Source organism: Vipera ursinii (assembly GCF_947247035.1).
Source record: "Vipera ursinii genome assembly, chromosome: 1".
NCBI lineage: Eukaryota > Metazoa > Chordata > Lepidosauria > Squamata > Viperidae > Vipera > Vipera ursinii.
In genome coordinates this window covers 85176415-85202341 of record NC_139512.1, presented here as the reverse complement: position 1 = coordinate 85202341, position 25927 = coordinate 85176415, and the positions used below count along the sequence as shown (strand labels likewise).

General features: G+C 39.6%; 1 protein-coding gene across 5 annotated transcripts in view; it reads right to left on the bottom strand.

The window, feature by feature from the left end:
• Nucleotides 1-572: 572 nt before the first annotated feature.
• The window catches only part of SHANK2 (SH3 and multiple ankyrin repeat domains 2), a 394189-nt gene continuing 368834 nt past the window's right edge, over nucleotides 573-25927 (bottom strand). For 4 of the 5 annotated variants that reach the window (XM_083374122.1, XM_083374126.1, XM_083374124.1 and 1 more), the window contains 3 exons: nucleotides 24848-24959; nucleotides 21709-24118; nucleotides 573-5128 (listed from right to left, as the gene is read on the bottom strand). In XM_083374122.1, the coding sequence (XP_083230248.1) occupies nucleotides 4555-5128; nucleotides 21709-24118; nucleotides 24848-24959 (3096 nt within the window). In that variant the 3' untranslated portion in view covers nucleotides 573-4554. The remainder of the gene's footprint in view (nucleotides 5129-21708; nucleotides 24119-24847; nucleotides 24960-25927) is intronic. The other variant, XM_083374125.1, reaches the window with a different exon arrangement.

Below are 25927 nucleotides of genomic sequence, written 5' to 3'. Positions count from 1 at the left end.
AAAAGATAATGGCAAAGAAGGGGAGCAGGAATTAAGTCCATTCAGTCTTGTAGGAATATATTATGCTTGCATGTGGGGAAGTAACTGATCAAATGGGTCAATTTTGATAGCTTTCAGGCAATGTTTTCTTTCTCAAGCTGGAGACTGACTTATCAGGGAGCCATCTCTGGTGGTGATACATTGGTGGTATCCATTATTATTGGTTAGGCTTATAAATGAAATACATTTTAAATAAAAAAATTCTGGGTCAAGGTCTTTTTTCCCCTCCCTTAACCTGTTCTTTCAATCAATGTTTCACCAGTTCACTGTATTAATGATCACTTGAAATGATAATAATCATTTCAAGTTCAGAATCCTGTTGAATTTTTTTTCTGATAAAACAAAACAAATCAGTCCAAGATATATAAATGTTTTCTATCATGCGCTTTATACTGCATTTCTCATTTTGGAGTAGGAATTCATTCAGGATCAATTTCAGAGAGCTTTAACTCTAAATTCCATGGAAATCACAAACTTTAAAAAAGGAACTTTAAACAGTTTAATGTTAAATGGAAAGTCTGGCAACTCTTTTTAGAAATAAAAAAATTCAGACTGGATTTGCTCTTTGTAATCAGAATCACAACCTTAGTGCAATATGATATTTATTTCTTACAGTAATTTTGGTTGCCATACAAGAGTAGTAAGGATTAGGGAAAGTGCAAGTTACAGGAGCTTGATTTGTTTTAATCAGTTGGAAATTGGAGGAATTAAAGCACAAAAAATTACAGCAACATAGATAACGTGAACATAGTTGTTTCACAAACCATAGCAAAAACATTACTCTCTAAAAAAAGAAAAAGAAAAAGATGTAATGAGAAAATTACCATTATTTTAGGCTCATACATGGAGTCATTGCCAGATCAACTGGATAATGCTTATTTGTAAAGGAACTCAGAAAAATCACTTTTATTAACTTAGGTACCACAAAGAGCTAGCTTCTGTGATATGTAAATTCTGTAAATCAACAGTCACATATAGTCATTTTATAATATATGAATCAAAACTAGACACCTAGGGAAAGGAGTCTGTAGTTATACACAATTTACATCTTGTGTGATTTTGGTATTGTATACACAAATATTACAGAAACTAAGCATGTAAATGCAATTTATTAAATTACAGTATATAAACAAAAGTTGTTCCTAAAACCTGGAATATCATAACAAGATTATTTTTATCACTGTATTTTGCACCATCAAAGTAGCATAACATTAAAAGGGCCAATCTACTCCTGACAGTTCCAGTATTGACCAAAATGCTAGGAGACAATTCTGCATCCTTTGCTATTGCTTTCTATTATAAAGCCATCAAACAAAGCTATTTCAGCTTGCCAAAGGTGTTTTTTCTTCTTGATACAAAGCAATTCCTTGCACGCCCTATTACTCTAAATCATACATTATTTAAAAAATAAATCATTTCATTAGCTCTTTGATGTTTAAAATCTTCTCTAATAATTATATTGTACTCACTATTTAAGTGCCTGAAAAGATACATGGGCAAGAGATCCCTTTTAAGAAAGAGGGTACCATCACATATCATATATTAAACAATAGAATATTATGACAGCTTGAAAGTAATTTCCCCCTTTTTTCCCTTCTTCTATCAATTGTCCTGATGCATTTTCTGGCACATTATAGAGGTAACACCAACTGCACTCAGAGAAATAAAAAGGAGCATGGCATCATGGTTTATTTACCGATTTCTGCATTATCACCAAATGGAAGACAATGATGTCAAAATCATCTTACTTTTACACCCTTCCCTTGCCCCATCAAAATAAAAATTGTGTTGCTATCAAATATGTGAAGATTGTCCTCTAGATTGTCCTCTAGATACAACGTTGTATCAATATTTCAATCTTTTTGCACTGAAACTTGATTTTAATTACAAATCCATTTGAAGTATGCAAGTGTTGAAAGAAATCTGAAAAGGTTCTAAGTGACAATAACGTAAAGGACCAGTTTTGATAGCAGCAGGAGGAGGTGACTATATTTTTTAATAATTACCCATGGTATTGTTGATTGCTACCATGTCTGAGGAGAGACATCATCTGAAGAAGTTTTAGTAAAGATAGAAAATATAACACAGCTCTGCTGGTTCAGATGCATCCAAATGATATTGATTTAAAAAGGTCAAGACTTAATACTTATTCCACAGAAATAGTAGTAAACCACATTTTTTTCAAATTTCTAGCACTGAAGTGGCACAAAGGCTGCCCAGTAGACCAGCCACTTATATTCTTAAAATATTGTGCTTATAAACTATCTGTACAACTATTTAAACTTGCAGTAAAGAAAAGTATTGAAATTGCTGAACTTTATGTACTAATCCCAGGGCTATTGTGGGCCCCTAATTAGACATTCAGTTGTGAAAAAATAAAATTATAATTAGAGATAGGCTGGGACATATTAAAAAATGAACTGAGATGCCTTCCAATTAAATTATTAAGCAACCACACATGTACAGGCTAAATTATTCATGACACTATGAACCAACAACATTGTTAATGTGGATTATTTATGGCGGGAGAGAAAGTACAATATTCTAAATTTCATAGAAGCTACCAAATCAGAAAATATATGTCTGCCAAAGGACTATGCCTTTAAAAATCCACTCAATTTTCTTTTTCATGAACAGTTCTGAATGTGATTTTGTCTCAACCTTCTCTTTTCTTTAATTTGCAAGCTAAGTGGGTTCTAAAACACATCAGTTTGTATGGGAAGGAAGCACAGAACAATCCTGTATTTCAATTTTAAGCAAAACATTATTATTAGGATGAAACTCTTGATCTCCATTTTTAGAAAAATTGTCCCTTGCATATATAATAGGTACCTACTGTTTTCATAAAACTACTTCTGTAACATGTACTTTTGTTAATATTTTCATTTCATATTTCTTATAGACACCAGGCAACATCTTCCTAATACAATCAGAAGTAAAGATTTAAATCCATTTCCATAAAGTAAACAGGCTTGTGCCACGTAGATTCATCAAGAGCTGGTTTTCTTAAGCAGGAAAGAATAAGGAGGTCAAAGATCCAAAGACTCTCTTGAAAGTGAAGAAGCCACCTCTGTGCTGTGACTGTCAACTGCAGCTTGTGCATTGATTTGTGCATCCACATACAAAATTGCAGAAGGAAAATTCAATATTCTTTCTATGATACTATGGGGATCACAATGGTAATAAAATCCACTATCACATGTGATCACTTTGATCCAGCAAAAGTAACCCTTTATGTAAAGCAAAGTTCTTTAAAAAAGTAGAACTTAACTCTCTTTGGGAAGCCAAAGCATCACTCTCCCCCCCCCCAAAAAAAATTCCACACTCGCAGATGCGCTTGTAAAAAGAGAAGACATCTAATCTTGATACCTGTTTCCACCTCAAAGAAAAGGTCTTGTGCAATATTGTCCAAACAACTCAATACTATATAAGAGAAATTAAAACAGGCTTGATGAATGCTTGTTATTTTGAAAATATAACCCTGAAATTACTTACCTATCATCCCAGTCCATCACAAAGAAATGTGGAAAAGATCTTAATTTGAACTACTGTTTTTCTGTGCACAGATATCTTCAATTCCAATTTCTTACAAATATTTTTACTTTTATTTTAGGCAGCTAAGATCTCTTACATATCTTTCACACATTATACTGCATTATAAATGAAAAAAGCATGCCTAATAACTATCTGGCAATTTGGAAAGGCACTAAACATAAATAGGAAAATAAAGCCTTAAAGTCAAATAACAGAATTACACTGGATGACAAAAAAAAAACTAATTTCACTTCCAAAGAAATCAACATCATAATTAGCCAAAAACATCTGACACTTTTTTTAAAAAAAAAATTCTGGCAATGCTGTGAATGTATGGAAGTTTTTTAAAAAATCAGTAAATACATCATGAAAAAAATGAATGTTAGCAGAAAAATTAAGTGGCAGAAATAACCAAGAATCAGTTTAGAAAAACTGAAAGGAGAAACTGTCTGACCACAGCAATGGGACGGAGTCCAACAATCATATGAAAATGTTAGTCATATGAAAGCAGATTGCAAAAAGAGCTGGACACAACATGTTAATAGTACATGGAGAAATATCTGTGGCTTTTAACCAAAAAGAGGTGACACATTATTTTTCAATCAGAAGGGCATTTCTAACAGAAAAACCAATCCATACATTGAAAAAGGAGTGATAGTTTTGTGTGTGTGTGTGTGTGTGTGTGTGTGTGTACCAGCAATTAAAGTATAAACTTTTGAGATAATATCAATAGGGTCGGAGCTTACAAATTTGTTCTTTTTTTTTAGTTCACAATTATTTCCATTCTCTCTTATTTGCCCCATCCGTTTTTAGAATATTTGGTCCCATTAATGTGGATTGACATGGAATTGACATAAGTTTGCAATCTAATGGATGCTTTTTAATTTGGTGCTACTCTTGGGGAGCCAAGGCATTTGGGGTGTTTTGATACCAGCCTATCTCTATTTATAACAAAGGTTTGTGAGGCAAGACCAACCATTCTTATCTGTCCAATAGCTGTTTCAAGGCTCTTTCTATGTTCATTCTGTGACCAACTCTAGTCACTCCAAGGTCTATCAAGTCTTCCTTCTGAAGGTTTGGTAAATGAGTGCCATCTATTTCGTTATCCATAAAGGTCTCTTTATGTTCACCTAAGTTTAAACTTTCTAACCAATCTGCCACGTCTGGTTTAGTCCACAGGTGGACAGGTTTAGTTGTAAAAGGCTTATTTGAGATTGGCTGTTGCAATATTGAGGGAGAAGGAGACCTGCTGCGCCCTGTATTCAAAGCAAAGAGGTCCCCGGAAGGAGGCTGGCTGGGTAGGCTATAAACATCAGAAGGAGTTGGAGAAGGAGATGCAGCCGGAACAGCAGCAGTCAGAGGAGCAGGCAGGATGTCTTTACTTATCTCTGTTGGTGAAACCACTGGGCTTGGAGCATGTCTGGCTCCTGATGTCCTGCTATCATAGTCTGGGACTCTGCTCTGAAGTGTGATGGGCTGGCTAGTTCCTGGCCGAACGGTAAAAGTGATGGTTGAACTCCGAGTACCTGAGACTGTGCTCATGACTTCTGTGCTCCTGAAATGAAAATGAACAAAAAATATTTAGGCTTTTAATTCACACAGATTACTCTCCTTATGCTACTCCATATTAAAAGTAATAACACACACATTATAAGCACGCACAACTTTATAAAAACAACAACAGTATCAATATCATGAACAACTTTTAAACATTTTAAAAACTAAAGGCTGTTATCTTAAATATATTATTAGCTTCCTGATTAAATCAAACAGAAGCCAGGCAATAGTTCGTTTAGAAGTTCTTCAGAAACAATAAGACACAATCACCAGAATTGAATGACACTTTTGTTATTCTAATGTAATTTTTGTTTACTGCGCATGTGTCGTAGGCAGGAACCTGCAATATGTATAAGAGATTACTGCAAGATATAAATTAAAAAGTAATTATAAAATACATGGCGCATGATTTGTAAAAATACAGAATAGCAGCATTGGCATATTAAAGCCTGTTTTTAGAAAGCGAGTACTAATATTTTGTCCCAGTTGAACATACTGGATATGAGACAGAGAAAACAGCGGGGTTTGAAGCCTTAAGGTAGTAAAGCATATGGGTTATTTGAAGGAAATTTAAAAATTGCTTTGGAAGGGGTTGAAAGAGGACTAGATCAAAAGCCTCCAACGGGATAAATGGAACTTTTTTTTAAAAAAAAGGTATAGTGTGAGATGACACCGAAGGGAGGGAATTTTATAAGGACTACTTTCAAAATTTACATGGGAATTCTAGATACTTTGAACAGTAGAATTCAAATGTATCTAGAAATGTTAATGTCCAAGAAAAATGTCAATTAAAAGGAAAACCTAAATATTATAAGAATAGTGGGAAATGGTGAGATTCAGTTGGCATAACCAAAGGAATCTAAAAATATATCATTTCCTTGTGGAAGAGCTATGTGTCTTGTTTAATATTTAACAGAATGCTGTTAGTAAAATTTAAAAGAATGTGGTTAGTGCTTCCCATTTAAAGGGAAAGATAACAAGACTGAATGCAAAAACTACAGTGGGATTAAGTTATTAACTGTCTCTGGGAAGGTGCTTGGCAGAATTCTCACCAAAAGGATACCAAAGGGAAAAATGAGCAAAATCTGATAAGTTCAGGGGAGATTTATGTTGGGCTGCATAGGTATGTGATGTCCAGCTGGCTGCATTTATAAATAACTACTGTATAAAAGATGACTTGTAGTGATGTGTTGCTTGCATTCTGATTATGCCATGTTATTGGTTGAAAGCCTGAATGTTTTACAGTTAATATAAAAATATGATGCAACAAGGAAAAGAGATAAAATAATTACAAATTATTATAAAAAATTAAAAGCTATAGCAAGAAAATGGAAACAAGATAGTCCTCACCTTGTTTAATGACTATCAAAAATTACAATGGTGCTGTAAAAATAACTTGATGACTGGGTCTTTCACTTATGACTATCACAGAATCCCTGTGGTGACATGATCCAATTTTGGGCACTGTAAGGACCCACCTCAATCAGTCCTCCCAAGAAAGCAGAACTCTTGAGACGGCGTCATTTCAAAAGGAAATTTATTGGGAGATGATGTCAGCAGGAATAGAAGGCAGGATCTGAGGGTTTCCCGCACAAATCAAGTAATCAAAAGTGTCCATAGTAACCCCACCCCAACTGTCCATCTGGACGGTTCAAACAGGCCAATCTGCAGGTGTGAAAGCTCTGTGAGATCAGAATTATTAGGCGCCACTTCCAAGGCTGTTAGGTGTCTGTGCCATTTCTTCCATGGCTGGAGATAAGGCAGATGGCTGGAGGCACATTCCATTCTCATCCCGTTAGAGAAACATCAAAGAGGATAGAGCAGAAAACAAAGCAAAGGAAATACACACCAGCACCCCTAGCTTCCCCCTCCCTCCCTGGAGTTTGGCAGAACCCGGAAAAGATAAGAAAACCCATGCCCATAGAAAGAGAGGGTTTTGACATGCCACCGCCCCTTAAAAAAACGAGAGATCCACCTGGAGAAAAACAAAACAACAATAGGGAGAGAAAATTACAAATAGATTAGTCGAGTTTCTCAGGATACTGAGAGTGGAACTTTTTAAAAAAACTTAGGGGCTCTGACATGTCATTTAAGGACCCACTCGTTTGAGAAGAGGGGAGATTCTTCCAAGCTATCAGGTACTGGGTGGACCCATGATGTTTTCTGAAATCTAGGATCTCTCTGATCTAAAAATGCTGTTCTCACTCTACCATAATAGGTGAAGGAGGAACTGCAGCTGGCCTTAGAGGCGAGTTCAACTCATGTTTGAGCAGGCTACAATGAAAGACCAGGTGAACTTGTCTCAATATTTTTAGCAGGTCTAATTCTATGGTCACTGGGTTGATAATTCTTTTTATAGGGAATGGTCCTACAAATTTTGGTAATAATTTCTTTGATGGCTGTAATGATTTTAAGTATTTTGTGGGCAAGTATACTTTCTCTCCCACTTTAAATGGCTTAGGTTCAACCCGCTTCTTATCTGCTTGCACTTTATATGCTTCCCTAGCCTTGTCTAATGCTTTTCTCACTACTGGCCATGTATTCTGAAATTATGTAATCCACTCCTTTACGGAAGGGATGGTGAGTTCATTGACAGGCAGTTCGGGCATTGGGTTGAAACTTTTTTCCATTGCCACTTGGAATGGGGTGTAGCCTGTGCTGGAATGAACCACGTTGTTGTAAGCCACTTCCATGAAAGGAAGTAGATCGGTCCAATTGTCTTGTTGATAATTAATAAAACATCTTAAGTACTGTTCCAATACTGAGTTTGAACGTTCTGTCCCACCATTTCTTTGCGGATGATGACTAGATGACAGGCCCTGGGCAGTCCCCAGGAGGACCAAAACCATCCTCCAGAACTCTGAAGTGAATTACAACCTCCTATCTGAGATTATGTGTTGCGGGGTCCTATGTAGCCGGTAGATATGTTGTACAAACATCTTGGCTAGAGCCTTGGCCATAGGAATCTTGGTGCACAGGATGAAATGCATTTGTTTAGAGAGCAGGTCAGTTACCACCCAAATGACTGTGTTCCCTGCACTCTCTGGCAACTCCACTATAAAGTCCTTGGAAATTTCCCGCCAAGGTGTTGATGGGCTTGCTACCACTTGTAACAGTCCCGGTGTTCTGCCCTGTCTCCATTTTGTCAATGCACAGATGTGGCAGCTAGTCACATAGCTTTAAATGTCTTTCTTTATGGACAACCACCAAAATTGCCTCTTTATTAGATGGAGCATTTTTATGAATCCAAAATGTCCAGCCATCTTTGAGTCATGACATAGTTGCATAAATTTCAGTCTCTGGGCTTTGCACACATATAGTTCCCCCCCCATCCAAGGCAGTCCATCATTCATTGAGCAGAGATTTTTGTAACTCAGGAACCTTTCATCCATTTCCAGACCCTGTCTGAATTCCACTCCTGCTTCACCATCCAGGGGCTTTGGTTTCCTTGCTTGCAAGTGTGTGGTTACTGGGGCCTCTAATTGTTTAGATGGCGTTATGGGGTCTACTACTTCTGTTTTGGTACTGTTATAGTGTGGCAACCTTGATAAAATGTCCACTAAGAAATTCTTTCCCCCAGGTAAGTATTTGATAGTGAAGTTGAATCAGTGGAAATGTTGAGACTACCTCGCTTGTTTTGGTGACAAATTTCTGGGGTTTTTTTAAAGGCTTCAAGGTTCTTGTGGTCAGTCCATATCTGGAAGGGGATTTTACTCTCTTCCAAGAAGTGCCTCCATGTGAGGAGGGCCCAGCGCACTGCTTAGTTTCTTTCTTCCACACTGCCCACCTCTGTTCCATTTCTGTGAGCTTTCTGGATGTGTAAGCACAAGGCTGCAGTTTACCCTCTTGGTTTTCTTGGAGCAGCACTGCGACTACTGCTACATCGCTCCCATCCACTTGTATGACAAAAAGCTTCTCTGTGTCTGGGTGTTTCAGGACCGACTCAGCTGCAAAAAGTCTTTTCAGCTTTTTGAATGCGGCTTGACATTCCATGGTCCATTTTAGTGGTTGGCTAGGTTTTGGTTTTCTCTACCCTCTCATTTTTAGCAAGTTCGTAATAGGAAGCACGATCTGGGCAAAAGAGGGGATGAATTGATGGTAGAAATTAGCGAATCCCAGGAAACTTTGTAATTGTTTCCTTGTGCATGGTGGTGCCCATTCCAGCACTGTCCTGACTTTTCTCTGGATCCATTTCTATCCCATTATGAGATATGCGGTATCCTAGTCAATTTTTTCTTTATGGAATTCACACTTTGACAGCTTGATGTAAAATTGTGTGGCCCGCAATTTATTCAGCACCACCCTGACTAGTTTTACGTGCTCCTCTCTCATGTTGGTGAAAATTAAGATGTCATCCAGGTACACAAGGACCCCCTTGTAGAGGTATTCCTGGAGGACTTCATTAATCAGTTGCATGAAGATTGCTGGCGCTCCCTGTAGTCCAAATGGGAGTACTTTAAATTGGAATTAGCCCATGGGGTAGTTAAATGCCATCTTCCATTTGTCCCCTTCTTTAATTCTAACCCAGTAATATGCCACACTTAGGACTAATTTTGAGAATATTTTCCCCTTTGCTAGGTGGGCCAGCATATCCTTCATTAGTGCTCACTGCGTTTAAGGACCTGTAATCCATTCAGAGGTGAATAGACCCATCTTTCTTTCCCCAGAATAATACTGGAGCCACCATTTTCGGTCTTGCTGGCTGTATGAAACCCTACACTAAATTTTTTTTCTATGAATTTCTGCAACTCTTCTAGTTCCTTGGTTGTCATCGAATACATTTTTGGCTTAGGTAATTTGGCCTCTGGTAGGATTTTGATGGCGCAGTCAGTGGGCCAATGGTGAGGTAATTCGTCAGATCGCTCTTCACTGAACACCTTGGCTAAATCTTGGTATTCCTCGGGTAGTGCTTCCAACCCCCGATCCTTCATTGCTGCTACCACCTCTGGGGTCTTTTCTCTTTGTGTTTCTGCCTCCTCCCCAGGTGGTGGGCTTTTGCTTTGGGAACCTCAACTCTCCGTTCCTCCAGTCCACCCTTGGGCTCCATTTCCTCAACCACGTCATCCCCAAGATTAGGGGCCATTCTATCCCTGGGGTCACAATAAAAGTCAAAGTCTCTGTGTCATCCCCCAGTGTTAGTTGGATGGGCTAGGTAGCAAGGGTGGCTGGGATCTGCCCACCAATGGACCCATCTAACTGGCCAAATGAAATTGGTTTCTTCAGCCTCCTCACAGGGATTCATAAGTTCCCCACCAGGGTTGGGCTTATGAGGCACTGGGTGCAACCCGAGTCCATTAGGACATTCAGGGATACCTTCCTCAGCAACCCTGGACTCAACAATTTTATGGGTCCACTTACCAGGGGTTCATCTTCCAAGTCGCTGTCAGAGGATTCGGATGGTTTTCCAGATGAAGCTGGTTCCCTTGGGATTCTGGGGGGTTGGATCTCAAGACCTCAGTGCTCTTCATGGTGGTCTCCTTGGGTTGCTGCAGAGTCTCCCCAGGCTTCCCTCCACTGGCTCGGTCGGGTTTTCACACAGGAGTCTTCGAGCGGCATACCACAGCTCGGTGCCCCTCCTTGCCGCACTTGAAGCAAGCCATTGAGCGTGGCATTGTGGGGGGTGGCCTTGCTGCATCTTGTTTTCCACCAGAGGGGGAGCATCTCCAGATTTGCCCCAGACATCTCTGCCTTCAGGCTTGGTCAATCTTGACTTCTTTGGCTAGGATACACCAGTCATGGAGTCAGTCTGGATCTCCTTTAGGGATATAGGCATGATACAGATCATCGTTCAGCCCGTCTTTGAAATGGCACAGTAGGACATCCTCTGGCCAGTTGAGTCGACTTGCTAGGTCTCTAAATTCCTCTGTATACTCAGCTACCAGGCGATGACCTTGTCTCACTGTTTTGATGTGTTCCCTAGCCTTCCAGCCAGCTAAAGGATCCTCGAACCTCCTCCGCAAGGCAGCCATGAAGTGGTTGAAGTTCCATAGCTTGGGAGTGTTGGCATTGTGCAGGGGCACCATCCACCAGGTGGCTGCTCCCTCCAGGGCCATGGTTACAAGCCTCACCCATCCATTATCACTGGTGATGTCTCGGCCATATTCCTCCATGTAACTCAAGACATTGGCTAGGAAACCCCCAGTTGTTGAGGCGTCCCACTGTATTTCACTCCCAAGAGTGAGAATTTCTGGCTGGGTCAGTGGGTTCTCCTCCATCTGGCCCAGTGCCAGCTAGGATGGCTCATCTTGGGGTGGCAACTGCTACCATGGCTTCCACAGCCTCCAATGTGCTGGTAGAGGGGCCTGGGTTTGCCAACTCACTCTCCTGACACTCATCTTCTGTGATCCCTGCGGCTATTGAGCCCTGACATGGGTCTTCCTCCTCCTCTTTTAGGGAGTTGAAAGCTTCCACCATCAGGTTGATGGCTTGCTTGAGGAAGCGATCAGATCAGGCCGTTCTCTCATCATCCTTCTCGCTGAGGTTGAATGACCTGTCCATCTCTCACTTCCACACTGCCTGGTGACTGCGTAAGGGTTACCTTCCTGGCTTTTGCCGCCCGGTCTTCTTTCTTTCGAACGCCCATCAAATATCTCGGTTTCTCCCAGGTTTCTCTGGTTACGGTCTCATCAGGTGAACCAGAGGAGTCAGAGCTGCTCTCGCTCAGTCCAGTCTGGGGTGGAGCTTCCCCTCCCAAGATTGCTTTCTACTCTCTCACCACCATGGTTCAACATTTTTTGCACGGTCCCCACAATAGAGGTTTTCCCTCCGGGTTGACCACTTTACAGATCCTGCCTAATGTAAGGACCCGCCTCAATTAGTCCTCCCAAGAAAGCAGAACTCTTGAAATGGCATCATTTCAAAAGGAACTTTTATTGGAAGATGTTGACAGCAGGAATAGAAGGCAGGATCTGAGGGTTTCCCGCGCAAATCAAGTAATCAAAAATTTTCAGAGTAACCCCACCCCAACTGTCCTTCTGTATGGTTCAAACAGGCCAATCTGCAGGTGTGAAAGCGCTGTGGGAACAGAATGATAAGGCGCCGCTTCCAAGGCTGTTAGGTGTCTGTGCCGTTTCTTCCACCACCGGAGATAAGGCAGATTGCCAGAGGCGCATTCCATTCTCATCCCGTTAGAGAAACATCAAAGAAGATAGAGCAGAAAACAAAGCAAAGGAAATATACATCAACACCCCAAGCTTCCCCCTCTCTCCCCGGAGTTTGGCAGAACCTGGAAAGGATAAGAAAACCCATGCCCATAGAAAGGATTCTGACAGGTATTTTGCAATTGACAGTGTTTACAACCATCATAGTAGACTGTGATCATGTGATCACCATTTGGTGTAAGGGAATCTGAATCTTTGGTCATATATTTAATAAAGATGGGGAAATTTATTTGATTTCTATAGCTGCCCATCCCCAGAGGACTTTGGACTGTGTACATCATAAAACATAAAAACAAATTAAAAGTAGTTAAAACAATACAAAATAAATATATGTGGTCATGGAATTAATATAACCAATAACAGTGAGAAGGATCCTGGAATCCTAGTGGACAATCAGTTAAATATGAGCCAGCAGTGTGTGACTGCAGCCAAAAAAGCCAATTCAATCCTAGACTGCATTAACAGGGGGATAGAATCAAGATCATATGAAGTGTTAATACCACTTTATAAAGCCTTAGTAAGACCACACTTGCATCCAGTTTTGGTTACCAGATTATTAAAAAGATGTTGAGACTCTGGAAAGAGTGCAGAAAAAAGCAACAAAGACTGGAGGCTAAAACATACAAAGAACCGTTGCAGGAATTGGGTATGTCTAGTCTGGTGAAAAGAAAGACTAGGGGTGACATGATAGCAATATTCCAATATTTGAGAGGCTGCCATAAAGGAGGGGATCAGCCTATTATCCAAAGCATCAAAAGGCAAGACAAGAAAAAATGGATGGAAACTAATCAAGGACAGAAGCAACCTAGAATTAAGGAGAATTTTCCTAACAGCGAGAACAATTAACCAGTGGAACAGCTTGCCTTCAGAAATTGTAGCTGCCTCATTACTGGAGACTTACCACTGCCACCACGCCCACCCAGCACCCAACGATACATAAGTGGGTTTTGGGTTGCAGTTTGGGCACTCAGTCTCTAAAAGGTTCGCCATCACTGGTATAGAGTCTCCTACTTGAGCAGGAAGTTGGACTAGAAGATCCCTTCCAACTCTGTTATTCTGTTACCTACCTAGATAACTAAAATTTTAAACCATAGAGATTTCTGAGTAGCTTATGAGTCTTATAATCATTAGAGTGAAATGCTGAGTAAATAGAATCTCAACAGCGATACAGAAACAGCATCTGAGTAGCTATATTGATTTGCTATTATTTGTTCCTCTGAGATATGACATTTTTGTCAGCTGCAATAATATTTCATATTAATTACGTGGGCTCATTAACATAGATTCTGCCAGATTTTCCTGTTATTTTTCTCAAGTGCAAAAAGCACATTTGTAAATCGGGAAGGATGTAAACAAGAAGCCATTTTCAGTATCAGACAAAGGCATACATTATGTGATACAGTTTTTTTTTAAAGGGTTGCTGGACCTTTCTTCTACAGCTGCAGAAGCAGATGAACACAGCCCCAAGGATCAGGCAAACAATTCCACTGGCCTACAGCCAGTTTGCACATCAAGGAGGCTGTTCCTCTCAAACGTTCAGTGCTGCTGCTTGGGAGTCTTCCCAAGTCTTTGCTGATCCAGGCACACCAAGCCATGCACAAATGCCGCCCTTGCTGCCTCAAGCACTGGATCTGAAAGATTGCTTTATGAAACCCCCATCATACTCATTCACATCAGAAGCTGTAAGAAGACTGTAAAATTATGAAATGATACATCCCCTATGTCAAAATTCCAAGAATTCTTTCTCAGAAGAATTTAAGAGCAAATTACCTTTCTAGTGGTCACACTAGCTAGGAATTTGAGAAACTATAATCTCAATATATCTGGAGTGTACCAGTTTGGGAAGAGCTCTGTTCCCGTTAACTGCATGGCCTTCAGTTCTCTGTCTGGGATATCTCTGGACTTTTGTCATCCTTAAACAGTTAATTTCCTTGCTGCTAATCTGTATATAGGGACGCACGCAGTGGCTCAGTAGGTTAGGACGCTGAGCTTGTCTATCAGAAGATCAGCAGTTTGGCGGGTCGAATCCTGAGTGCTGTGTAACAGAGTGAGTACCTGTTACTCGTCCCAGCTTCTGCCAACCTAGCAGTTCGAAAGCACGTAAAAATGCAAGTAGAAAAATAGGGACTACTATGGTGGGAAGGTAACAGCGTTCCGTGCACCTTTGGCATCCAGTCATACCGGCCACATGACCACGGAGACGTCCTCGGACAAACACTGGCTCTTTGGCTTTGAAACGGAGATGAGCACCGGCCCCTAGAGTCGGAAATGACTAGCACACATGTGCGGGGGAACCTTTACCTTTACCTTTAATCTGTACATCCCTCCTATTCCTTTGATTCAAATTGCTTTCATTTCTTCACTACTATATATAAAGCATGTATCTATCACTCAATATTTCTTAAAAACCATTTTCACTGCAGGTTCCTATTCATTTACACAGAACGCTATATGTCAAAAGCACTCCATTAATGGCCCTGGGTTGCTTTCAGTAACAGCAAGGCATTTATAAAAACATTAAAACGTAACAGCGATGAAACAGAAACATTAAAGCAGAAATATTTATAGGGAAAAAATATGTTTGAGTCCCTTTCTAAACTCCAGTGGAGAGAGGGCTTGCTTGAACCCTAGTGATATGTATTCTACAATGTGGGTCCTATGCCATCTCATGGGCCTGCTCACTTAATGGTTGATGCCAAATGCAACTAAGGCAGGATAGTCAAAGTAGTGTCCTACCTCTGGTCAAAGATAGTAGAAGACTAGGCAGACTTCTACTTGGTTGTGGCCATGTAAGACTGTACACTATTTAGTTAATTGTTTGTTAGACTTGTGGCTGCAAAATTGGAAAGACTTACCAGAACACAAGCAATATTAAATTATGTTTTGGGAAAGTATATTACAATACTGAAATGGTATAGGGTTTCCTGCCTGAGCAGGGGGTTGGACTAGATGACCTCCAAGGACCCTTCCAACTTTATTATTATTATAAACGTCTTAGCACTGGCAGCAAGCAGCAAGCACTAAAGCTGTTTTATCTTGGAGTAAAGTATTAAAGTAAGTATCTTTGCCACCAATGTTTTAGTGACTGTCCAGCATCACCACTCTACTAGGATGCAAATCTGTTCCTAATAGGTGACTGCAATCCCATTCATGTGTTTTGAATAACTTTTTATTTCCCGGTGAATCAAAGAGCTGTGTCTGAAGATTTTATCAAGTTTTAGATATTTCATTAGCTTGTTCCAGATTGATATAACTTAATCCTTTGCAGCAAACATATACTTTTTTCCCAACTTCATGCTATATTTCTTCCTGATTTGATTATTTTTAGTATATTAATCTTTAGTTGAAGGGATAGATAAAAGCTGTAGTAGCTCTATTGCAATAATTGTTCATCTGGCAGAATTTTTTTCAATTACTATAAGAAAAAGTAATTGTAATTATTCAAGATGGCATTTAGATACGTCATGATTAAAATAACAATTTTTATAAAACAGATGAAGAGAGATATTAAGTCACTTCTCAGTACATATAAAACTATCTACACAATAATTATACAGTGCTTCATGTCAGTTAAACAGGAATCCAAATCCCTTTCTATACTTAGTACTGAAAAACAGAGAATTTAGAATGAGTAGAAGGATCTGGTAAATTATTGGATTCTTGATTGAAACAACAAAACAATGTTATTTCTATTATCAAGGATGCTCAAGATGAAGTATACAATGATTATGATTTAATAAATCCCTATATTTTGATTTTTTTACATTCTACTTCAGATACTAGCAACTAAGAAATTATTATTTTTATACAATATTTCCCATTCTGGCTTAAACATATGAATTTGACCTTGAAATCCAAATCCAAAAGTGGAATATAAATATATAGAAATATAAATATAAAGAATGAAGGATTTACCAAGCATGGGGTTAGGAGAAAATGTTTTATGATGGAAAGAATGCCACCCTGAATTTACAATCCTGAATTGATGAAATGTATCAAGCTGGGCATCAAAGTAATATTATTTCATGTGGTCGCACTGTAATGCTGTGTTTAAGAAACATATTGCTTTCTATGTATTATAGACATTTTCTTGTTTTTTTTAAACATTTTTATTCTTTTAGAGTCTTCTTTCTTTCCTTAAAGCAATTCCTATCATAGCAAAAACAATTCAAGTTTTCTAAAACATGTAAACTCTTATTTTCCTGTTTCAGGTTTTTTGTTTTGTTTTGTTTTTTAAAAATTAGGATGTAACTGTGTAATTATAAGTTGCAGGTTAAATCTGCCACAAGCTGCAGACTATGTTACATAAATATACTGTATATCACAGGAAACACTCTAGAAGAATGCATCCCCTCACTATATTGAAAAGTACAGTGAAGTACAGCTGGAACCAGTGGCGTAGCGTAGGGGGTGCAGGGGGGGGCGGCCGCAGCGGCCGCAACATCTGGGGGGGGCGCGCTCGCACTCGTAGCTCTCTGCCCCTGACTGGCTCACTCACTCTCTCTCACTGCAGTGCTGGCTGTGCGAATCCGATCTGAGCCGCCGGGTTGCCGCTCACTGTGGAGGGGGGGGGTGCCAGGCGTGCGGTGCGGGTTAGGGGGTGCAAATTACTTGCCTTGCCCCGGGTGCTGACAACCCACGCTACGCCACTGGCTGGAACTGATGCCATTAAAAATTGTGACCTCCACCCTACTTCGTAAAGGAACTCTTGCAAAACTTCAGCAATTGCACTTCTAGGCTCCCTTTAGGTTAGGGTATTTCTATAAGATGTACAGGAAACTGGACAAGCATCTGTGCCGCTTCTCTGTCACTTAATGTTTGGCACCATCTGGTAAAAGACTCAGGTGGGACACCATAAATAAGTCACCTTTGGATGCAGAATTTTTGTTTTCATATATTAATTCCTGTGTCTTGGATTATGCATTCTCTACATTTTGATGCTAGTCATCACCAAGTGAATGGGCCCCTCCAAAGTCTCTAGAAATTTTGTAACTTCAGTAAGCTTTGTTATACGAAATAAAAATCCATAAAATAAAATGTTCAGAAATAGAGCTGATTCCAATCTGTCTGACAAGTTCCATCTAGCAAATGTTTACCCTCTTAACAATAGGCCAGTTTATAAAAGCCTCAGTGTCAGATTTCACAGGTAGTCCTATCCAAACAGTTCAAGCCAACTAATTCAACTCCCTTTATATATATTCATGTCTCTGAACTATTGTATATATTATACCAACTGAACTGGATAAACTTATACAATGCCTTAACAAATAAGCAAACAAGCAGCTCTAAATACCATACCCGGTATTTCAAACAAGTTAATTTGTAGTGGGTAGCATAGCTAAAATATAAATGTTCTTTATAAAAAATGGATGAAACCGTCCCAGGTATGATTAGAAAACATTTCTACGTGCTCATGTAGGATTATAATTTCTTTTCCTATTATTTGTTTTACATCACTCCATGCTATGCCAAAGAGCACTTAGATTTTCAGGATCAGGTTCTGGATTGTAGTAGGAATCAGGAAAAAAACACTGATTTATGCATAGAATTAAACCTTAGGATCTCAGCCTCTCCTTTCATATTTTATATCTCTAGCTGTATTTACAGTGGATTCAGAAAGTATTCAGACTCCTTTCACTTTTGTCAATTTTGTTATGCTGCAGGCTGATTCTACAGTTGTTGAAATCCATTCTTTTTCTCATTAATCTACACTCAGTACCCGTAAGGACAAAGTGAAAACAGAATGTTAGAAATATCTGTAAATTTATTAAAAAGAAAAAAAACTGAAATATCATACTGGCATTGAGTATTCAGACCCTTTGCAACAACACTTGAAATTTAGTTCAGCTACCTCCCATTTCTCTCGATCCCTGCTGACATGTTTCTACACCTTGACTGGAGTCAACCTGTTTAAAGTGATTGGACATTAAAGTGATTGGACATGATTTGGAAAGACACACAACTCTCTACGGAAGGCCTCAAAGCTGACAATGCATACTGTAGCAGAGCAAAAGCCATGAGGTCAAAGCTTGTCATATCATACCGCAAAAGACTTGAGGCTGTAATTGCTGCCAAAGGCGCTTCAACAAAGTACTGAGTGAAGGGTCTGAATACTTATGCCAATATATTTCAGTTTTTTTTTCTTTTTAATAGATTTACAGACATTTCTAACATTCTGTTTTCACTTTGTCATTATGGGGTACTGAGTATAGATTAATGAGAAAAAAAAGAATTTCAACAACTGTAGAATCAGGCTGCACCATAACAAAATTGACTGTATCTACATTCATAAGGGAGAAGGTAAGCTTATTATGCATTTAATTTTTCAATAGATTGGAATGGAAAAAGTGAACATATTGGAATTACTATATTTAAATATGATTTAACAGAATTACATCTCTGTGTGCCATAAAAACAAGGTAAGTTCACTTCCGGTAGCGCTGCCGCGCCGAATGGCGGCGTTTTGAAGCCGCCCAATCCTGGGAAGCGTCAAAGCACTCGGAGGCAGCGAAAATCAGCTGTCCCGCGGCGCTGGAGCCTCTCCCTCGGGAGAAGAGGGAGAGGCGAGCTTGCCTGGGTAGAGGTAGAGCTCCCCTGCGATTCTCTCAAGTAGTTTGGGGGATAACAGGGTGAGCCCCCTCGGAGCCCAGGCTCTCTCCGCTCTCAGGACGTTTTCGCTCCAAAAGGAGTGGAACCAGACGCGACAACTGCACCTGCTGCTTAGATGGGACTGTGAGTATTTTGTTTTTTTGAGAAGCAGGCAGAGCAAAGCAGGAAGATCTGAATTTTCAAGTTGGATTTTAACTTTAACTCAGACTCATTATCTTCTTCAAGTTTTAAGTTTGAAATGGAGTAAAAATGGCGCTGGAATATTTCTTTCCTGTGTGAAGTGACTGCGTTGGAAAACTGTTATATTTTGTTACATAGCAAGAGATACAATTTGCAACTGACTTTACCCAGTACCGGATTTTGTTTATTTGAAAGCTTGTTCCCTTTTTTTCTTATTGAACGTTAAGGAACTTTGGGAGAATTTTTATTTTTTCTTTCCTTTCCCTTCTTTCCCCCTTTTTTTTTCTGAACTTTGATTCTGCTGGGTGAAAGAGGAAATTGAAACCTAAGAGATGGCTGCGAGATGTGGGGGAGGGCCTCCAATTTCTAAGAATGTTATTTCTTCACCTTTACCACAAGCTGTAGGGCAGACTTCGATGAAACCTACAGTACAACCACCCTCCCCCCCACCTCTGCATTTACACTGACATTCAGCGAGTTGTGATGCAGTCAACACAAGTTTTGCAGCAAGAAATAAAGGAAACAAGGGAAGAATTTGTTAACCAAAACAACCAGATGAGGGAAGATATACTGCTTGCACTCCAGGGTTTGGCTGCACATATAGAACGCCTGGATGTTCGTGTGGACTCAGTTATGGAGTATGTGGAGAATTTGGAAAATAAAATCATTGATGCTGAACAGAAGATTGATAGAGCAGAGGCTAAGATTGACAGAACAGAGGATGAAGTTATTATATCACAATATAAGAACATGGAGTTTGCATTGCGTATCAGAGGCCTTAAAGAGAATCCTAAAGAAGATTTGGAATGGGAAGTAGCATGAGCAGTGGCTCCTGTTTTGAAATGTGAACCTGAAGAACTACTTAAAGAAATGGGTTTTAGGGTTAACTCCTGGATTGCTAGGCAAAAATTTTTACCTAGAGATGTAGTGATTTATTTTTCCAGGAGATCAACCAGAAATTCTATTATCCAGGCCTTTTATCGGGAAAGATTTCAAATTGCAGGCCAAGACATTATAATCTTAAAGGAGATACCTCCAAAAATTCTTAGAAAAAGGAAAGATTTTGCCTTTCTGTCCAATGAGCTTAAGAAGCGACAAAGCCAGATGGGAAATACCTAATGGAATTGTGGTAAATTATGCAGGGACCAGATACAGATTGGATACAATTTTAAAAGCAAAAGATTTCTACACTAAGGTCCTGAAAGCAGGCTCATCACTGTCTCCTCGAATCAAAAGACAAGAAGATAAACAATTGAGTGAAGGGGCAATGTCATTGCCTCTTGAGGAGATACGGCAGGCGAAGGTTATGGAGCAGAGTTTGGCATTAAAGGAAGACCCAAAAGAACAGAGGATGACAAGAGCTGCATATAAGCGTATGGAAAAAGAGCAAAAACAGAAGCCTGTATCTGGTCCAACTACGCAAGACGCGGCTGTCTCAGAGCCTGTGGGAGGAGCACGTCCGAAGAGAGCAACAGCTGATCTTCAGGCTATGTTCCAAAGGCTCATGGTCACAAGAGATGGTGAAGTTCCTGACATGGAATGTTAATGGCTTAAATTCACCACAGAAAAGAAAGAAAGTATTTTTTTATCTGAAACAACATAAAAATGACATTGTTTGCTTACAAGAGACACATATTGCATTAAAAGACCAAAAGTATCTGATTAATTCCTGATTGGGAACACATTTTGCATCTTCTGCTCCGGACAAGAAGGCTGGAGTGGTCATTTATTTAAGAAAAGATTTTTCGGCAAGATTGATTGAATCGGATAAACAAGGGAGATATGTTAGTATTGAATTAATATTACAAGGAAAGAAAGTTCTTCTTATTGGATTATATGCTCCAAATCAACAACAGCAAAAATTCTTCAAATTTTTACATCAGAGACTAATCGAATTGGATTATAAATCTGTTATCATGATGGAGGACTGGAATGGAGTTTTGGTCCCATCTGAAGACAAGAAGGGATCCTCCAAAAACTTTTTTAATTCGAAATTGCCTAAAGCTTTTTTTGATTTGAAGGAGGATCTGGAATTAAGAGATGTATGGCTGTTGTAGACTGTGATGTTAAAGAAACCAATTTGATGCTGAATATGATAACAGCAGCACGGTTACTGGTGGGACAATATTGGAAGAAGGATAGTTTGCCTACTATAGAAGAATGGGTGTTTAAAGTTTCGAATCTTGTAGAAATGTCTAAGATTTCTGCTTACTTGAAAGATCATTCACAGGAAAGATATATTTCAGTTTGGAGGAGATGGATAGATTATATTCAGAATAAATATGGGACTAAGTTCCATTTAGCTTATGAGTAGATTTTAGAGGGATATTGTTATTGATCTTAGTGTTGGTACTTTGTATGTATTTATGTTAAAGGGGAGTTAAAGCACATTATAAATTTGGTTAATTGTATATTATGTATAATTTTTATTTAGAATATGATTATTATAACTATAATCCTGTATTTAGCTCTGGGAAGTGGGGGGGGGAAGTGGGCGGGTTTGGAGTGGGGGGGATTTGGGGATATATTGTAAAATCTTGTTTTTGTAAAACTCTTTAAATAAAAAAAACAAGGTAAGTTCAAACTGACAAGCAATAGAAACGCTTTAAAAACTTGAAGTTGCATTTACCTTGTACTAAGACTGGCAACTTTTGTCCCTGGAGGGGACTCCAATCCTTCTCCTGGCTTTGAGGATTTTTCTCTGTTCATCTGCTGCAGTATTGAGTTCAGTTCACTAATAACATTTGCCTTTGGGCCTGAGAGAGCTGGGCTTTTAATTTCTGTGACATCGCCCCAGAGCTTAGAGGTCCTTTGCTGTACAACTGTAGCCATACTGGGCTGTGCGCTGATTGGAGGAGGAGGCGGGGCTGGGGGAGGAATAACAAAACTATCCACAGTTTCTTCAATGAGTGCATCTTTATAAAGTGCATTGCTTTTGTGGATTATGGGCTTCATTTTTGGCTTAGGAGGTACTGGGGGTTTGTCCACCAGAAATGTTTGCCCATCTGCATAGACTGTACAAGTATCCAAGTTCTCACCACCTTCAGAGGACAAGGTAGAGATGCTGGACACAGTTGAGATAGTGCTGGTTGTCTCTAGTTGATGGTCACTACTACTACGACTGTCCACCTCTTCAATCCCAGAGTCAGGGACATTGTCAAAATTTTCAGGGGGTGGCAAAATTGAGGGAGGCAAACAGTTTGAAAGACCCCCTGACTTCTTACTGTCTAATGAATCTGAGGGCTGAATAGGATTAAATGAAGCAGGCAGAGTTCCATTTTTTCTCTGTTTGACCAAGTCTGTTAGGGCTGAGACAGAGGCTGGGACTGAGTTGTCATCAGGAATATCAAAACTGTTAGCAAACTCTAAAGGGGGAGGTAATGGCTCAGTAAAGATAAAGTCTTCATCAAGATCAACTGAAGCTAAAGGAGGAGGGGGAATACGAAATGGCAAAATGATCGGATCATCGATGGAACTAACAGCTACAATTGTTTTGCAGGACGGGGACGGTGGCGGAAGCATGCCGGGATCATCCAATCCACTTTCTGCTGCTTCTGTCTCTTCCTGCATCTCCGATGGAGGCTTTTCAACATTCACCTCCATCTCAGCACTTTTCTCTTCTTTCTCGGGTTTATCGCTGGCTTGTGCCGTGTCCACCGTATGAACCATGAGCAAACCAGCTGACTTTTGTTGTGAGGTATCCACAATATTTATTAGCATGTTCTTTTTCTCTTCAGACCTCCTTTCTTTTGCAGCATCCATCTCATATTTATTCTCCGTCTCCTGGCGCCTTAGTGGACCACGTGTATTTTGCCTAGCAATGGTAGCTGTTGCTGGAAATGGAGCTTCAATGATGGGTTTCATCTTTGTGTCGATGTAAAGGGGTTTGTTAAGATCTGCTTTGCTAGAGTCTCCTTTCCCTAGAATCGGCTGGCTTTGCTCTTTCATGGCTCTGTCTCTGGCAGAGAGGGCAAGGGCTAAAGGGGAATTGGGGTCCAGTATTTTCCCTGTCAGGGGATGAACATAATTATCTAAACCAGTATTTTGGGCTGTCAATGCGTTGTTCTCAGAGCTTGCTGTGGTTTGGACTGAAGAGTTTGGTGTCCTTGCGTCATTTTGGTTATTTGATTCGCTGCCATTGAAAATATTTTCGGTCTCTCTAGGTGCTGGGATAGGAGATGGCGATACAAGCTGCCGGAAGCCCTCTTCATTACCAAAGAGCCCTTCATCGCTAAACTTAGACTGTCTCATACGTGGAGTTGGAGGGGTTAGTCCAATATCCTCATCTCCCAAATCTGTGGAAAGGAAAGCTGGAGAATTGCGCCTAGCTTCTAATCTTTTCTCTCTATCCCTCACTGCTCCAGCAATGGCGGCTGCAAAGGGGCTACTGACTGTCAAGCCATCTTCGGGTCGCAGCTGTCCTGGTTGCTCTGAAGACTGGGGGTCAATTTCCATGCTGCTTCCTTGACTGCTTTTCCCACTGCTGCTGGTGGATGGCTCTTTCACGATAATGGTCGGAATGGGAATGGAGCAAGTTTTTTCTGGACTGTCCTCAACATTAGATTGTTTCACTAGCATTCCCTTCCGTCGGGCTGGCTTGGCTGGAACATACATCGCTTTGCTGGCTAATTTTCCAACTTCTGAATAAGGATTCTCTGGCATCTGACCTCTCTTGTTTCTGAAGTTGGCCTGAGTTGCGGCATTTCTGCTGTATAAGTCCTCAGAATCTAGAGAATAACGGTCCATTTCTCTCCGGTAATATATGCCTTTGTCTCTGATCACGGTCCCCATGTTTTCAGGCCTACCTGAAACAACTGTCTTTGAACCTGAATTCTGATTAAAAGCAGGCTTAATTGTGCCATACATTCTAGATACTGGAGATTTGGGAGAGTTGTAAAGAGAAGGAGAAGGAGGTGGGGGTGATGGAGGTAAAGCCTGTGGTGGAGGGGGAATATCTTCTGAAGTATCCGGCATTGATAGACTTCTAGTAAACTTGAGCATGGGAGGAGCCAAAAATTGCCGTTCTTCTTCTGTTACCCCTTAAAAAAAAAAGCTACAATGTTTAAATTGTCATTTCTTTTCAATTCAGCATAATCATATATAAAATAAATGTAATATTATTTACACTGTGCATCATACAGTTTTATAATATGTCTATTGTAGTATTTCCCTGTGTTAGAACTTGATTCAGGGACTTTTCATTTATCTTTTGTGTACTGAACCTTGTAAATTCCTGCAGACAGTTGTTCTTTTTCTAAAGCGTGCATAAAAAGAGATCATGAAAAAATTAAAAAGAAAATGAAGCACTCAAAAAAACATGTATTTATGCACTGCGGCCATTAAGGAACAGGTTGCTATGCATGAAAGAAAATAAAAATTCATAATGCATGGCCAAAAGGATAATTTAGAGGAATTGTGAAATGTTTATCCAAATATTATAAGGACTGATGCATTAAGGCTGCTAAATGTTGAATGAGATTCTAAACTTCATGCTGGAAACTTAGAAGTTAAGTATTAATCAGGAAAAGAGGTTGCATAGCATGTTGTTTAAAATTTTCCAGCAGAACACCAAAAACTAGTTCTTTCATTGTATTAACTAAAGTACTAATCATCACAATCCATTATGACATTTTTAAAAAAATATTAGTTCCAGCTAATAATCAGTCAGGGTTATAGATAAAGATAATAATAAACTGATATTCTCGTGTAATAGCAATTTATTATAAAAGAAGATAGTATCCCTTACTGATATGTATGTAATATCTTACCTATTGATTTTTGTCTTCTTACTGTACCTCGTGGCACACCCAGAAACGGGCCTTGAGAACTTCCGGGTACTGTTGGTGGCATCACAGCAATCCCTTGTCTTTCATACATGGACTAGAAAAATCAAAGAAATAATGTTAAAATATTTAACACATAATATTTAAATTGTGCTTTGACATTTAGCATTTATTTTACATGAAACCATCTATATTTCTTCTCTGCTTTGCTTGGCTGAGTCCAACCTGTCCCATCCTGCTGAGCTATAACAGGAGTGAGGAGCTGAATTCTCCCCAATGGCTAGATCAGGGGTAGGCAACCTTGGCTCTTTTATGACTTGTGGACTTCAACTCCCAGAATTCAACTCCCAGCTGGCTCAGGAATTCTGGGAGTTGAAGTCTATGAGTCATAAAAGAGCCAAGGTTGTCTACCCCTGGGCTAGATAGTTGACTGAACTATGTCAGGGATAAAGTTTCAGAGAAGAAAAGCCCATCATACAAAGCCTTGCTACTTTGGCCCCAAAAGTTTCATCCTTCTGGAATGTTCTACCCTTGCATAAACCTTTATGGTGCATGGAAGGAAGAAGTAAACAATAAATTGTTTCAATCCATGTGTGAAGAACCAAATCACTTTTTTTTAATTCAGAAAAAAGTGAGGAATTCTCTGATTCTTCTTTCATAGTGAAAAAGCACCCTTTAAGTGTCTGAAGAAGGAAAAGCTACTCGAACTGTGAATGATTTACTCTAGTATTCCCATTTTGCAGGGGAGTGGGTAAGGGAAAACACATTGCGCTCTATTGTCAGCTTAATGAGAACCGTCAATGCTATGCCTTCTAAAAAGATCCAGAAACTAGGTTAGAACACAGGAAGATCTTTATAGATGTTTAGCCCTGCTATATGTTAACCTGGTAAGCTTTTTTTGTGGCCGTGAGAGTATTGAAAGGTGTGAGTCATTAACTGCCATAAAAGTTTGGTGCTTTTTAAGCAATTTGAAAAATCTGAGCCACGGTTTCTTTGTGTCTTGCTTTTAGCACTCTGCTACCACTTATAATGGTGGACTTGCAAGATATCTAGAAGAAACTCGTT